This window comes from Epinephelus lanceolatus, chromosome 9 (assembly GCF_041903045.1).
Source record: "Epinephelus lanceolatus isolate andai-2023 chromosome 9, ASM4190304v1, whole genome shotgun sequence".
Lineage (NCBI taxonomy): Eukaryota > Metazoa > Chordata > Actinopteri > Perciformes > Serranidae > Epinephelus > Epinephelus lanceolatus.
In genome coordinates this window covers 12,402,447-12,419,088 of record NC_135742.1, presented here as the reverse complement: position 1 = coordinate 12,419,088, position 16,642 = coordinate 12,402,447, and the positions used below count along the sequence as shown (strand labels likewise).

Sequence of the window (16,642 nt, the reverse complement as noted above, 5' to 3'; positions counted from 1 at the left end):
CAAAGGATCAAGTTTGACAGGGGTCAGTTTGGGATGGTGTACAGTGACAGTGCCATAGGCAACAGCTACAAGCAAACATGGACAAAATATATAAACTACATCATCGAACAGGGCTTAAATGTATACTATGTGCAGTTGGTCTTGAGCTCTTTGCCCTTATTTATTTTCATTTCTGATTTGTTTACTTTAATTGCATGTCATTTCTTGCTGATTTGTTTGGCATATACTGCAGTTCTGTCTTGTCACCAAAACGTCTTGTGACTGTGCCGCATGCCAGACAACATTCCTGTCAAGTTTGTTTTGATAGGGATCAAATCTCTTCCTCTACAGACCATTTAAAAGCTGAAGTAGGTCAAAGGTGATGTGGGTGTCACTCAGCAGAAACAAAATTATGTAATTTGAGATTAAGATCACATTAGCTGCTTTTCCCGCAGCACCCACCATGAAACTGTGGAGGCCCATTGTTGTGGAGATGTGCCAGATTGTACCCAAATGTCATGGTGATAAATACATAGACATCTTCTGACCTGAATGTGACAAGTTCAAGAGAGGTTTGAATCTAAGTAGAAAAACATATTGATTCCTGATTGTGTTGTATGAATGTAATAGAGGTTTGTGCCGCTACGTTTCTGTTCCAAGTCGATATTTAGGTTGTCAGATTTACATACAGTTTCACAGCAGCTGTGCACATTGTGTAAATAAAGAGCAAAAGTCTGCTTTGTGCATATACAGGTGAAATGTACACTATCACACTGAGAAAAACTGCATGATGTCAGTCAAAGAGTACATTTTGTGAAAGATGAAACATCTAGAAAAATTCCCTTTACGTTCACAAACATATCAGATTGCATTCTTGGACAACTGGTTGTGTTACTAGAGCAGTGTTTAAGGTAAAGTTACAAAGGCATTTCACTTAAAACTGTTTTGGTTCAGTCGACAGTAATGAGATTAAATCGAAACATCTTATCCTCCAACGTTGTTTGAATATTTAAACTGTTTGGGCTAATGGCTGCACGCTCACGATTGGCTCTTTGGCATCTGACCGAGTGCACTGATGATACTGAAATCAAGTCGAACACATTTGGGACATCAACACACTCATAACTCTTCACCCATCACTGCATCACTGAACACAAGGAGGCGGACACATAATTGGCCCTGTTTTACCTGACCTTTAATCCAATTTTAAATGTTTCATCATTTTCTACCGGGCATACTTTAGGTCAATATAGAATAATTAATATAAAATGAGTCTTTTCCTGACCCGTGATCAACCAACAAAGTTTCCTGCATATTAGCGTAAATGTATGAATCATGCTTTTATAAAAACACTCCTCTGCTGTGAACGACTTGAGACTCTCACATCCTCGCTTAAATGCAGCAGTAAAGATTTTAACCACATGGGACAAATAAAAAGAAAATACATCAAGACTTTCACCTCACTCTTCACATACCTCTCAGCATGGTGCACCACATACCACACCCTAAGGCCAGTCAGTTGTTTACATTTTACAACATACACCTGCATTTACATCAGCTTTGGGTGTGGCCCAACGTGCTGTATACTTGACCTAGAATTACCCCCTCACAGTTGCATGCCGTGGCAGTTCAGACTGGAATGCAGCCATGATAGTTGACAATGCTTCAATATGGATGTTGCAGCAAAGAAGCTACATATTCTAAAGTAAGAGGTGACTGTGGCTCAGAGGTAGAGTGGGTCATCCACTAAATGGGAGATCAGCTGTTCAGTTCCCAGCTCCACAGCTGTTGAAGTATCCTCGAGCAAGATACTGAACCTGTCTATGTGTGAGTGTGTTAAAAACTGAGTAGCAGGTGGCTCCTTGTATGGTAGCCTCGACCACAAGTGTGTGTATGAATGGGTGAATGTGACTCAGATGTGGTTGGACGGCCCATTTACATGCCTCACATATCTTCAACCCAGCAGCACAGAGGATCTCTACAATCACCACAGTTTGGTGGACACCCAAGATAGGTGTCACCAGTTCAGTAGGCTACGTGACCAAATGTCTTCCCTTGATGATGTTGAGTAATGGCCAGAAAAGTGTTTTTGCAGTACATCATGATGTCACGGTGCGTTTGACCTTTTTGGATATAAAACGCCATCACTCCATCATTTTATTCTATTAGACATTTGTGTCAAATAGATCGATAGATTTGTGCCAAAAACAAGTTTTATTAGGTCACAGTGGTCTTGACCTTTGACCACCAAAATGTTATCAGTTCATCCTTGACGTCGACGTTTTGCCAAATTTGAGGAAATTTCCTCGAGGCGTTCTTGAGCTATTGTGTACAGACGAATGTACAGATGTACAGATAACTTGAAAACGTAATTCCTCTGGCTGTCACTGGCGTAAAAATCTAACATCATATTAGTGCAACATTTTCTGTCATGGTGGAGTGAAGGGACTGCTGGCAAAGCTGCTGCTGCACCTCCTCTGTCGTTTTGCTGCTCTTGTTCTGTATGTCATTTTATACTCTGTAAGTTGACCTTGGGTGTTTTGAAAGGCGCCTTTTAAATAAAATGTATTATTATAATTTATTATGGCCATGTGTGATTAGCATAGATATGCCCTTTAAACACTGCAAAATTATATAACGTTGTAACCTAGGATTAAAAAAAAACATGACAGTCTCCCATATTTAACAGCTAATGTGCCGTCTATGGTGTTGAAGATCTTCGTGTGAGCTTTAATCAGAGGTCAAATTGCTGAATAGTTGATAACACATCACACAATGCACAGAAGTTCTCAGACTGCAGTTCCAGCACAAATCACCCTTAAACAGTTTTGTTAAGTGCATGTTTATTTTATGGAACTGATACAGCACATAATGTGGATTTAAGTACTCCTGTGAGTACACTGTGCAACAATAGCTGGAAGTAAAAGTGTAGTGGAAGTGTTGTTGGCACAACGCTGCCCCCATGTGGCTGAAAGCATGTAAATCATTCACATGTATAAGTGCAGTGAACATTCATGGAGCAATAATAACTGGTTACCACTAATGGTAGGAACACCAACATGATTAAATGGTAAACTTATTAATGAAGGTTTACAGACATATAAAAATAAGAATATGTCAAAGGAACAGTGCGCCCCAAAATCAAAAATACATATTTTACTTCTTACATGTACCGTGATTTATTTACGTAGATTATTTTGGTGTGACTCGCTGAGTGTTGGAGATATCGGCTGAACAGATGTCTGCATTCTCTCCAATATGTGCCTCGATGGCACTCGGTTTGTGGTGCTCAAAGCGCCAAAAATAAATACATTTTAAAAACTCAAAGGAAAAATATGTATTTTTTGATTCTGGGGTGAACTTTGCCATTAGGCTAAACAAGAGTAGATTAAAAGACATTCATCAGACAGGTTAGGCTGTATTAGGCAGTTGTACTGTAATATTCAGTAGCAGGCTGTGAAGACAGGACGTAAAGGGCGAGTTAGTTGTATCTAACCATGAAGATAGCTTTGGCATTATTTGCCCAGGGGTCAAGATATCAGTTCTGTAATTTCTGCTGTTGCCACAATAAAATTGAGGTGAAATGAATTTTGTTTGTTGTGCTCACAGCATTGAAAATTAGATTTAAAAAACTCTGTGTAATTCACTGAACATGAAGTTACAGTGAAACCTGGTTAAGGTGTGGTCTGTGAAATAATGGATTTTGTTTTAGGCCACTTACTCTGCAAACGCAACACTGACACATCATCACCTTAAAACTGGCAGCTGCTTATGTACATATTAAGAGGATACAGAAACACATAAGCGTTTATTTGAAGAAAAATAAAAATAAAAAAAAAAAGAATAGGAGTCCATGATACTCCATTTGGCTCCGTTTCGGACTCGACCAACTTCCAAAGGAAAATGTGGCTTAAAGATAAAAAACATCGACTGACCAGCTCACTCAGCGTTAAAGTCCACAGTACAGTACAGGAAGGCGGTCCAAAAATGCATCGGAGGGCTCTGACGGTAGTTAAAAATCCTTTATTAACACATGGACAACCAATGCGTTTCGACAAGATAGTCTTCATCAGGGTTCAGGATTTTTAACTACAGTGCGTCCGATGCATTTTTGGACTGCCTACTTTTATGATGAACTTTTACACTGAGTGAGCAGGTCAGTTGTTTTTTATCTTTAAGTGACTCTTTGCCCAATTCTTGAGGAGCACCCTGTTTTTTTTTACATCTACACAGAGCATTAACCCAGTGCAGCACTCCTTATTTTTACCTCATTATCAGGAAAATGTGGCTGTTTAGTTGCTAAATGCTCGACAAGCCAGTCTCTAATTTTGTCTGTCTGCTTTTTGGTATGTGGCAGGTTGCATACAATGAATTTATCAGAGCTATTATTGTAGTGAGGATGAATAAAAACAGTAAAGTTGTGAGCTGTAAATCTGAAACAGAAAACTTTCCTTTGCCTCTGTTGTATCAGGGGCAGAAGCAGAAAACTCAAAGGCGGATACTTTAAAACCTAGACAATTTTAGAAAAATATGGCTAGATATAACTTAAGATTGGTGAACCCCCCTTCATTAATGCCAACGTTGGCGTCTTCTCTCTTATTTGGTCGTCATGGAAACTCCCTTCTTGACCCAGGCATTGCTGTTGAGCAGAGAGAGCATGAAGCGAGCCACATCTCCTCTTGCCACAGCGCTGCCCGCAGGGTGACCACTGCTGTCAGGCACAAAGTATCCCTCATGGGTCAGAAACTCCTGAGCTGTGGAGGACACAGAGAGGAAAAACTGGGAGTCAGAGGTCATTACAACAACAACTTTTTCATTTGGTCTTTAAAGGAATAGTTCTGATTTTGTGAGCAGGGTTGTGTGAAGTACTTACTTTCATACTAACTGTATAAAAACATTTTTCTCACATGCCTCCACGTGAACTTATGCAGTAAAATTCAAGTCTCATTTATCCAGTTGTATGTTCAGTACTCCAGCCCTTTCTGACAGGGAACTGAACTTGAACTGAAACTTATCTGTGCTCTCGTTAAAGCCAGACTCGCTTCACATAAACAGCAATTTTACTTCGCTGAACACGAGAGCTGCTGGTCTACTGCTGTGTTATTGTGTGACTTTGATGAATCCGAACTCACCCTTTAAAACACAAAGAAGGGCTCAGAAAGGGCTTTCCACATGAGACTTGTGTGGGAGTTTGTTGACGGATGTTTTGACATAGTTTTGCAGATGGCTATGACTTCGACTCATGAAGAATTTGTTTTTGAGTCATGCGAGAGAATCATTTTCTTCACAAATTCATTGTTACACAGGGTGAGTTATTGATGATTTGGTGAGATATTCCTTTGAGTACAGTGCTTGTAAAGTAAAAGGCACAAAACAGTGTACCCTTTATGGAAACATGCTGACACCTCAAGGGAAGGATGAGCATTAACACAAAAAGGGTCCTTTCATTTGATTAAATGCTGCATAAAGTAATGACAGTGCATGAAAATAAGCTTAAACTGTGTCAAACTAGACCCAGAGGGCTTCTTCAGCGCTTTACACAATGAAGCTCTGCTGTTCTTGGTGTCGTCACCCTCGCTCTGACAGCCTTCTATTTTTGTTAGCTCTTAAGTCTGTTCATAGATTTGTTGCTACCCCTCTTACACAACTGCTTGTCTGCTTTTTACCTGAGGCGGGCAGATTCTTGAGACCAGGTGGGCGAACCACAGTCCAGTTAATGTCGCTGGTCTTCTGCAGAAACTGCTCCATCTCATGCATGTTGGTGAGGACGCTTCGGATCATCGGTAGCAGGAGGAAGCGGATGAGATACGATGACTGCGTTCCAGAGTTAGCTAACAACAACAGACAAAAAAATACAGCGAAATTATTCTCTTCAACCTCTCACAATTCATCAAAAATGTGCAAGGAACAAAACTTGACCAGCTTTAATGTTATACATACATCCATTTGTGCTAACATTAAATAAAAATAAAAAGTGTACAAACTTAGTCCACTGATAAAGATTGTGAAGTATTGTTTAAACTCCAGGAAAATACATAAATTGGTAAATGACATTAGCTGAAAAAGTAGCTGTAAATGTTTGATTGAAAGCCACAGACTCCTAGTTGACATCTGAAAGTTGTGATAAGTTATTTCAAGAAGATGTTGGCTCACCAAGAGTAATTTATATCAACACAAAACAACTCTAAGAGCACCCAAAATTGAAATGTAAGAGCATAACAATCAGGTGGACTTCTTCCATCAACAAATCATAAGAGACCCCACAGACGACATCATCACGTGTGCTGCACTCACGGTCAGTGTACCAGGAGGTCATGGTGATGATCCTGTTGACCCGCATCTCTCGCATGGCGTTGACCATAGCATTCATGGACTGAGAGTAGCCCGTTACCGGCGAGAAAAAGGAGGTTGAGAAGCCAAGGCAGGACATGATGACATCCTGTCCTTTAAAGTGAGGCTTCAGACTGTCTGCTGAGAAAATATCAGCTTCCACCACCTGAAAGCAGCAGACAGGGAAACACAAATACATATATGTATATGAGCAGAGCATGATCATCAGTTTGTGATCACACACAAGTATTTTTTATTCATTTAAGGGCTCAAGACTGAGGCATTTTATTGATGTATTTTAGCACATGATGCATTTCAAATTGCAGGATTTATAATTGATTTCTTTTCATAAAGAATGAATAGTTAGTCTGTGGCATTCAGCCCCAGGCCAACCATTTCTACTGGAGACTACACTAAGAAAATCTTTACAAATTGGTCATAAATGCAGAGTCTCATTAAAAAAAAAGTTTTATCCAATTTAACCTTAACTGACCTGAGACATTAAGAAAATAACTAGATAAGGGAATTCCCATATTTTCCCATTTATCATGCGATCCTGCTGATGGATTTATTTAAAGCTCTGTCTTTTAGCATTTCCATTTTGTCCATTTTTATCCCAGTTTTGCTTTTTGTATTCTCAAGATAAGTGTCAGCTCAACACAGTCTCACATACATACCCCAGCTGGCTACCAACGTAACTAAAAGTTGATACCTGGTTGTTTTTAAGTTTGTGAGTGTTGCAAACTCACTAAAATCCAACTTCTTCCAAATGTCTCTTGCCAATGTCATCTTGATGTGAAATAACAATATTTAGTTGTAAGGTATGAAGTACAAATCCCAACACCTGCACAATGAGTTAATGGTAAAATGAAATGAAATTCTAACGTCATTTGACATTTAAAGTATCTTAACCCTGATTTTAATTCCAACCTAACGTAACAGTCCAAAGCCTTTCTGATGTCATTTTGACATCCAGTGCCAACTGGAATGTGAAATGGATATGACCTCTTGATGCATTATGTGGTGGTGGGCATGAAATGTGCCAGTGCAAAGTCTTTGAACAGTCACAACTTGGTTTGGAGAACAAAAAAAAAATACTTGGTTAGGCCGAAGAAGATGTTGTGGTTTTGGCTAAAATATTACATACGAGATGTAAGTGATGAAAACATACGTACTTATAAAATCTGTTAAGTCCTGTATCTACGATGACTTTTGGTTTCACATGGGACAGTCTATGTTTGTTTGTTTTTTATGCCTTTATTAGAACAGTCATGAAAGCATGAAATGGGGAGAGAGAGCCGGGATGACATGCAGTGGATGACTGCAGGCTGGAATTGAACCTGCAGCCGCTGCAGCGAGGACATTGCCTCAGTATGTGGGACGCTTGCTCTACCCACAAAGCCACCGGGCATCTCTCACTCTTTACACTTACTTCCTATGTCCACCATGATGAAAGATCCTCACTGACTTTGCACTGGCATCGTTTTCATGTTGCCAGCAGGTAATTTTAACACATTTTGTTGCCCACCACCACGTAATGCATTGTTAAGATTTTGTGTCCATTTCACATATTTCTTTGAGATCGGACTGGTCAGAAGATTTCTAGTCCTTGCTGCTGTGTCGGTAGAAGCTACCTTCCCCCATCTCCCAATAACAGCCTTTTTACTTGCTTTCAATACAAATATCTGTTGCTTTCCATCACACTTTCTTGAGGTAAAGTACAATATAACACTTAAATCCTAATATTTGTTTTAGCACTTTACATACAGTTTCCCAAAACACAAGTCAAATGATGCCCTCTCTGCTTTTCACTTTGGGTGTGAGCACTACATTTTGTAACAGAAGTTACTCAAACAGAGGAAAAAAGGTGCATTTGTTGGGGACGACTTTCAGCTGCAAACTAATACATATTTTGTGGAGTATTTACAGGATGGTGTATGTGTACAGCACACTGCCACTGTTCATCGCACTGATCGAAAATGTCACCCAGTGCAACAGTGTGACTCATTAAAGTGTTATTAATAGAGCGCAATAATGGAGCTCTTTGGCACAGAGGAATAAAATTTATCAGCTGATACTTGATACTCTTTTGCTCAGAAACATAAAGAGTACTCAAGGTTTTACCTCATACAACCCTCATTCGGACACAATAAAACACACATCATGAGACTGATCTTTGAACCCACCATGCAGAGAGCAGCAAAGACAGCACAACACAAACACAGTGTCACATTACCTTGAGATTATCATGATGCACGGTGAGTTTTCCTGGGTTCCTGACGATGGCGGTGACTGTGTGGCCCTGCTGCAGCGCCTGGTTGACCAGATACTGTCCAGTCTGCCCAGTGGCTCCCAGCACAGCGATCTTCATACTCAGACTCTGACAAACACACACACACACAGAGCTCAGTCAGGGCTGAAGCTTATCACTGGACGACGTGGTGAATGCTCTGACCTCTCTACTGACTGACGCCAACTAACTGTGGGGAGTTCCCTCCCTGTTCGCAAGTGTAAAAAATGATGACCATGGTGAATCTAAAAAGCTCGCCCTGAGGAATTTAGGTTTGTCATATGATGGGGTTTTATGTTAAAAATGTAGATTAGTGCTACACCGAATCCTTGTCTATACATTGGACACTGATACAGGAAAAATCTAAAGAAGTTAAATCATGGACAATGAAGAAAACCTGTGGGAGTTTTGCAACACTTTTAAATTTGGATGCCAACTAATGACTGTTGGAAAAAAGCCAGAGTATAGTGAAATATGTCCGCACAAGTTAAAGATGACATCTTCAAATAACTTACTCAAATCCAATTCAAGAGTTAGTTTGGTCTTTTTCAGCCTGGACACTATGTTTTTGTGACAGAATGACAAATGGGAACAAATTCTGAAACTGGTCCAGTACTGAGAAAAAACGCTGCAGCTGGCAGCTGCGAAACAGGCTGCAATGTAACTACTTGGGGCATGTTGTTCACACTGCCAGTTTATGTCCACTACAACTGCTTTTGCCACTGACAGGCTGAGATTGTTATTAGATATGTCTGACAACATTACAGAAAGGATCCCTACAGACAAAGGCCTTTATGTTAAAGAGTAAGATTCTCTTTGTTTAACCAGAAACAGCCCTAAAACCGGCATTGCCAATTCCACCAGAAAACTCACAAAAGCTGTCTTGGTTTGTCTTTCCACTGTTCCAACAATCACTAACTGGTCTGACTGAAATAAAACCTAAATTCACCCAGTTAGATGTGAAAATACGCTGGCTCTATCAATCTATCTATCCATGGCCATTTTCATCCGCTAATCTGAAGCTGGGCGCATGGGCAGCAGGTTGAGCAAACTTTCCAGATGTCCCCCTCCCAACTCTGTATATGCTAAAATTACTATTTATTTAAATGGAGTTTGGTGGGTTTAGTGATACTGGACCAGTCTTAAAAACGTGTTATTCTTATTAGTTACTAGGACAAAAAAGCATTGGAAAATGGGTGCAAATTGAACATTTGAGAGCTTGGATACATAAAATATTTGGCAATTTTTGCTCAATAAATCATTTAAAACAGTTATTAGATCACCAAATTGGTGCAGATTATTTTTTGTGTCACTTAACTACAGGTGCAGGAATGCAACCTGCTATTATTTGCAAGATGATTGATACATCTTTAAATACCAGTACAAACATTACAAAAGAATTATCTTTTTATGACGCTGGCACAGTTTAGTAACAGGCAGATGAAGACCTCTATCTGATGAGGCAAGAGGAACAAACACTGGGAGTCTTTGTTGAATCCAACTGGGTCGAATGGATTACTTCTGCAGGAGTGGAGGATGACGAGCTTGCTGGTCAGATGTTCTAAAGATATTTATCAGATAAAGTTGAACTTATCTCAAAATATATTGGTTAGGAAATCATTCTCAGAATGCATTTCTTGGTAGTTGATACAGAAGCTGTGATGTTTAAGCTGATTGCGTTCAACATGGAGCCATGTGCTGCACTGTAACAGCAGCTGCGCAAAGACTTACAAGAATTTGTTGTAATTATTGTTTTTTGGCAGATTTTTATTTTCCATTTTATGTCATTCTTTTAAAAGCCTATCCCAGCTGACGTTGAGCGAGAGGCAGGGTACACCCTGGACAGGTCACCAGACTATCACAGGGCTGACACATAGAGACAGACAACCATTCACACTCACATTCACACCTACGGACAATTTAGAGTCACCAATTAACCTGCATGTCTTTGGACTGTGAGAGGAAGCTGGAGTACCCAGAGAAAACCACCACCACCGTGCCACCCCCTCATTTATATGTTCTTTTTATATTTTATCTTCATGCCTTTTTATGTTTTATGTAAAGTACGTTGCGTTTCCTTGTTGTTTAAAGGTTCAATACAAATAAACTTAATATGTGACTGAATCCTGGTGAAAGCAGGTGGTGTGTTACATATTTTAAAAAGTCTCATTTATAGATGACAGAATTAAAAATACATGATCAGATAAAGCTACAGTCAATCATGTAAATGGTGCATTAAGACCATCTTTACCATATTTAGAGTAGTTGTGTGCAAATTCAAAACATGCAATTGCATTCTATAATAATTAAATTCCTTTAAAAATCTCCATGATTCAACTTTGAAACAATATAGTATGTTTAATAGCTCTGATGTAATACTCTTGTAAATATTAACTTGAGTTTCAACATTAACTAAGCAAATGTAAACCTTTACATGTGCTACACCAAACCTTGCATGCCCTTTGATCTCAAAGGGTCAAAGGTCACTTGATACTCCACTACAACTTAATGATTTTGCTGTTGTCCTGGCCGTCCATGCTCCTGGCATTTACAACACGCCAGTTCCCAGAGAAAAAAAAAAGTATGTGATACTTGAACAGGGTAAAGAATGATTCCCATTTTATATAACTGCTGTTTCACTGACTCCCTAAGGCACATCCTGTCCTGTAAAATTTGTCAGATCAATGTAGAAATGATTTGCTTGGATGATGATATGAGGCTGGAAGTGACTCTGACGTGTAATTAACTAAGTAGCATTAAGTAAAAGGAAAGGAAACAGTGATGCTGTTATGAAAATTAAATAACCTAAAGCAAGTTTGACTTCAGCAGCTACCAGTGCCACCCCACTTTTACATCATACCTACCAATACAGCAGCAGACTATGAAAGCACACATACAGAATTAAGTGAGAGTCCTAAAAACCTCTGACATTTTAAAAAGGATAAAACACCAGCCTGGAAAATGAATTAGTACTGAAAGTATGTGAACTTTCTATGACGATAAGGCTGACTTCACTTTGGTTCTGCACTGACAACAATACCATACTGTTAGGACATACTTAGGTCTTTAAATACAGGGACTGGATCAAGGTTTAAAGTTTTTACATGCAGTTAAATCCTTGTTTAGCTCACTTGTTTAATGCTTGTGGACACTGGCCAACTTTTGATAATGATCAGTAGAGAATCAGGAAGTGCTGTTTCCCCATCCAACTTATGTATTCATATTGTTTTATAAACACAGAAGCCATATACAAATTAAGAATGACAAAGGCTCACATTTGTCACTATAGGGTCAATGATTCTGCCAAGTTTTAAAACAGACAAGCTACATATTGTAAAGTTTATGTGCCCAGTGCCCTCAGCTCAATATCCTTTTAATATGACTCATCAAAGAGATAAATTGTCAGGCTCCGTCATATCTTAGAGAGCTCATAGTGCCGTATTATCCCACCAGAACACTGTGCTCTGAGAACGCAGGGTTACTCGTGGTCCCTAAAGTCTCCAAAAGTAGATCAGGAGCCAGAGCCTTCAGCTATCAGGCTCCTCTCCTGTGGAATCATCTTCCTGTTACGGTCCGGGAGGCAGACACCGTCTCCACATTTAAGACTAGACTTAAGACTTTCCTCTGTGATAAAGCTTATAGTTAGGGCTGGCTCAGGCTTGCCCTGTACCAGCCCCTAGTTAGGCTGACTTAGGCCTAGTCCCCCTATAATACACCGGGCACCTTCTCTCCTTCTCTCTCTCTCTCTTTCTCTCTCTCTCTCTCGTGTCCTGTTACTGCATCTTGCTAACTCGGCCATACTGCATGTCACTAACTCGGCTTCTTCTCCAGAGCCTTTGAGCTCCACTGTCTCTCAGGTTAACTCATATCACAGCGGTGCCTGGATAGTGTGACATGTGTGGTTGTGCTGCTGCCGTGGTCCTGCCAGATGCCTCCTGCTGCTGCTGCTGTTATCATTAGTCATACTTCTACTGTTATTATACACATTATTATTGTCACATATGTACACTATCAGATATTAATATATACTTTCAACATATTGTACCACAACAGCCAGAATTATAATTATAATATTATTACTTTCATTAAAGTTGTTGTAAGCTACTATCATTACCGTCTGTCCTGCATCTCTCTCTCTCTCTCTCTCTCTCTCTGTCTCATTGTGTCATACGGATTACTGTTAATTTATCATGTTAATCTGCTCTGTACGACATCTATTGCACGTCTGTCCGTCCTGGAAGAGGGATCCCTCCTCAGTTGCTCTTCTTGAGGTTTCTACCGTTTTTTTCCCCCCCGTTAAAGGTTTTTTTGGGGGAGTTTTTCCTTATACGCTGTGAGAGTCATAAGGACAGAGGGATGTCGTATGCTGTAAAGCCCTGTGAGGCAAACTGTGATTTGTGATATTGGGCTTTATAAATAAAACTGATTGATTGGATTGATTGGTATATATTCCCACCAATGTTTTTCCCAATGTCAAATGTTCAGTGTATATTTCTCTGGGTCAGTGTGTGGAAATCACCCACCAACAGCTGATGTTATAATACTTGAATACCTCTCATTTATGGGCTAGACTGTTTTGTTGATTTTAGACATTGATCTGCATTTGAAACATCCATATAACCTCGTTATTTTGCATTTTGAATCATGAGGTTAGCCCTCAGCAATTTCAATTTCAATAATGTAAGTTTATATCAAGAGACACAGGACCCTGGGATCATACATGATGCCATATTAAGTTAAATTCACATTTCACTATAACTGTTTAAACAAAACCTGAGCATTGTGACTAACCTTAATAAAATTAGGATTTAAAGCAGCACTGTTGCAAGTAGATGGCATTTATTTTAAGTGCCTAATGAACTGGCAACTGCGTGGTTACCTAACATACTGAACTCGATATGACCCCAAGTCCAACCAGGGTGCACCAATGTTTTCGCCAATTTCAAACTCGCACCTTTCTTAAAACGTGTTTATTAATCCAGCAAGCGGAGCAACATACGTTTTTCTCACATTTCCCCAAAGCATGACAGTTCGGCGTTAATTATTATTCACATAAAAGAGAGGACAGCATGTTTATAGCTGTCAGGAAGTGCTGGCTAGCTAATAAACAAACATTAGATAACTCACCTCCGCCATACTTGTCCAGAGAGTGAGGCGTTCAAGAGCGGTAGCGTTCAAGTATGTTTGTAAAGCAATAGTTTTTGAAAGGTTGTTCAGTTTATACATTTATGATAGATTAAAATTGCGTTTTGATGACACAAAGGATGATATTGCATTACCATTTCAAGTACGTTTCTAAGCGACTGAAAACGTCATCCAAAAATATATATTTAACGTGAAATTAGCACCCAGCTAACCCGTTAGTTAGCATACATGTAGTTATGCTATCTGATTAGCCGTTCCTCAGAGAATTAGCTAACTGCTAATCAGTGACAATGAATTTGTTCATCATTTAAAAACAACCCAAATTAGATGGTTACAGCGTCTTTAATTTAATATAATGTTTTCTTGCTTCTCATTGTTTCATATCAAGTTGAAATCTATTTTGTTTTTGTCTCTGTCAGAAAAAATGATGATATGAAGACCAAACTCTGGACTCTGGTAACCTTTGATGTGCATTTATTACCATATTTTTAGACAAATATTTAATAGATTTATCAACTTTTTAAAAAGCAATTACTGATTACTTCCATATTTACCTACTGATACCTGTGTGTTTCAGAGATTTACTGTATGGAGTAACTTTGAATAATCGATTATCACTTTTTATTGGGTTTTCATTGGGAGAAACATTTGAGGGGTAAAAAGACACAAAAAGATAAATAACTGACCACCAAAATGACAAAAAGACAATCATACATAAGTTGAAGGAACTGTGTAAGATTTAGGGTGAAATAATGGCATCTACCGTGAGGATTTTGGATGGCAACCAGCTAAAACTTCTCCACATTAGAGTTACTTCAGTGTTCATTGTTAAGGAGGTTTTTACCAGGAGCTAAATTATCCGCAGAGGTCTCTTCGTCTCCAAAACAAGAGGACCAAGTGATGAAAGAAACAGTAAAAGCACTAAATAAAGCAGTTTAATGTTAAAAGGCAGTGTTTCTCTGACGCTGTTTGGCATGATGCACACAGGCTGCTTGCCCAGCATCTGCTATGACTGCTGATTTCCTAATGTGTGCTCATCTTATCTCTGAACCAGACATTCAGAAGGTTTTTACCGGGAGCTGTATTATCTGCAGAGGCCTCCTCCTCTCCAAAACAAACACAACAGGTGATTGAAACCATTAAAAATGCTGAATACATCAGTCATGTTACAAATCTGTTTCCCTGACACTATTTGGGATGTCAGAGAAGGACTGCCATCCCAGCACCTTCTAATCTGTGCTCACCTTTTTTTCTGTGTAAGATGCAGATGTTCAGCAGGTTTTTACCAGGAGCCACATTGTCTTCCTCTCCAAGACAAACAGACGCAATTATTTAAACTGGTAGAAACACTAAATAAAGCATTTTTACGTAAAAAAAAACAAAACACTGTTTTTCCAACAATGTCGTTGCAGAGGGGCTTCAAACTACAGTGGCCGACGTGAAAACGGCCTATGTAGAGCCAGTGTTTGCTTTGCCTGTTCTGGGCCACTGTAGAAAGGTGGTGGTTCAACATGGCAGGCTTCCTAGACAAGGACCCACTTCCTGTGTCAACAGCTCTTTATAAGGTAACAAAAACACAACAATTCTTATTCTCAGTTGATTATACACTAAAGAAAACGTACTTACTATATTTAATTAAATTTCTGCCATTATATCCCCCTAAATTCTACACACTGGGCCTTTAAAGTCATAAAAATGATTATACTAATGAAAGGTATGGGGCAGTATATCTTGTTTTTGGGGAGGTGTTGTGCTTTTCTTTCAGCCTGCCATGAACAGACCTGACACTGGACCATTTCACTGCTGAAAATGAAACATGGAGGTTCCCTCATTTGGCTCCTCATTAGGTAAGATTGCAGAAGAAACACAAATCACAATCATCAAATCCTGCTGGCGAATGTGCCTGAGTCTCAATCCAATATAAACACATCTGACCACACACGCACACACAATCCTGGGCTCCAAGAAAAGCACCTGTAATCAAAAACAAGACCAAAAACAGATGCAGGCCTCCCTCTCGTCACCCATGCTTCCCTCTGCTCTTTGCCATCCTCCTATATAAAGACCAGTCTAGTCGCATCAAGTCATTAGCTCAAGTAATCCACTTGTGGCTCGGTGCCTTGATTATGCGATCACACCGAGAGACTAAACCAGCTTCAGCACAGACTGAGGGAGCGTCACACAAGAGGCCTCTGTGGTGAGTTACTGCTGAAGGTGCTGTTGTCATTCATCTACCTACAATATGATGAGTGGTCTGATAGATATCCTGCAGTTCTTGACCTGAACCTGGTGGACTGGTGGAGGATGAAACAGAGCAAATGGCTGTTTAAATACTCATCAAAACTGAGAGCCAAACGACTTGGGAGCTGGTGACTGGATAGAGGAGGTGACCACGTGAGTAAACCACTGATTTTAAGATGTCGTAGTAGAGTTTTTAGATATAGTAAAACTACAAATGGAGCAGAGAAATTGAGAAAATTAGATGTCATAGGTCTTAGTTTTTCTCTGAACCATCGTCAGGTTTTAGACCTGGTTCAAGTCCTTCTCACAGTTTATTTTAGTCCACTTAAAATGCCAGGTTTTGATTTTGAACAGATGCCTTTGGCTTGCTGCTAAATATCTTTACATGTGACGAAAGCCACCCATCTGTTGCTTTAAGTAGTCCGAAGCCAGCTCTGCAAAGCAAGAAAGTTACATGCGCTTTGTTCAGATTGAATAGCTCAGTCTTTTATTTGGTTTTGCAAATTGTAACCAGAAATTAAGGCATCATTTGTTTACTTAAAACAACAGATGGTCATCTAGAAATTATTAAATTTGGCCATTTCATCAAAAAAACTTCACGCCATTAAGATTTTTCCTGCCTCCTCACTTTGATAAATTGCTTAATGTAAGCCTTCG

The 16,642-nt window shown here is 39.5% G+C and overlaps 1 protein-coding gene across 1 annotated transcript; it reads right to left on the bottom strand.

The window, feature by feature from the left end:
• Positions 1-2,805: 2,805 nt before the first annotated feature.
• Positions 2,806-13,748, bottom strand: LOC117252032 (flavin reductase (NADPH)-like). The gene is made up of 5 exons (XM_033618669.2): positions 13,727-13,748; positions 8,546-8,689; positions 6,274-6,475; positions 5,646-5,810; positions 2,806-4,733 (listed from the first exon to the last, which is right to left on the bottom strand). The coding sequence occupies exons 1-5, from the start codon at positions 13,733-13,735 to the stop codon at positions 4,576-4,578; spliced, it is 678 nt and encodes a 225-aa protein (XP_033474560.2). The 5' UTR covers positions 13,736-13,748; the 3' UTR covers positions 2,806-4,575.
• Between the last annotated feature and the right edge of the window lie 2,894 nt (positions 13,749-16,642).

Excerpts from the sequence above, each read along its gene's own strand:
- LOC117252032 (XM_033618669.2), bottom strand. Across the intron at positions 6,476-8,545 it reads TGCATCATGATAATCTCAAG|GTGGTGGAAGCTGATATTTT; the intron begins GTAATGTGACAC and ends TGCTGCTTTCAG. Across the intron at positions 4,734-5,645 it reads CAAGAATCTGCCCGCCTCAG|CTCAGGAGTTTCTGACCCAT; the intron begins GTAAAAAGCAGA and ends TGTCCTCCACAG.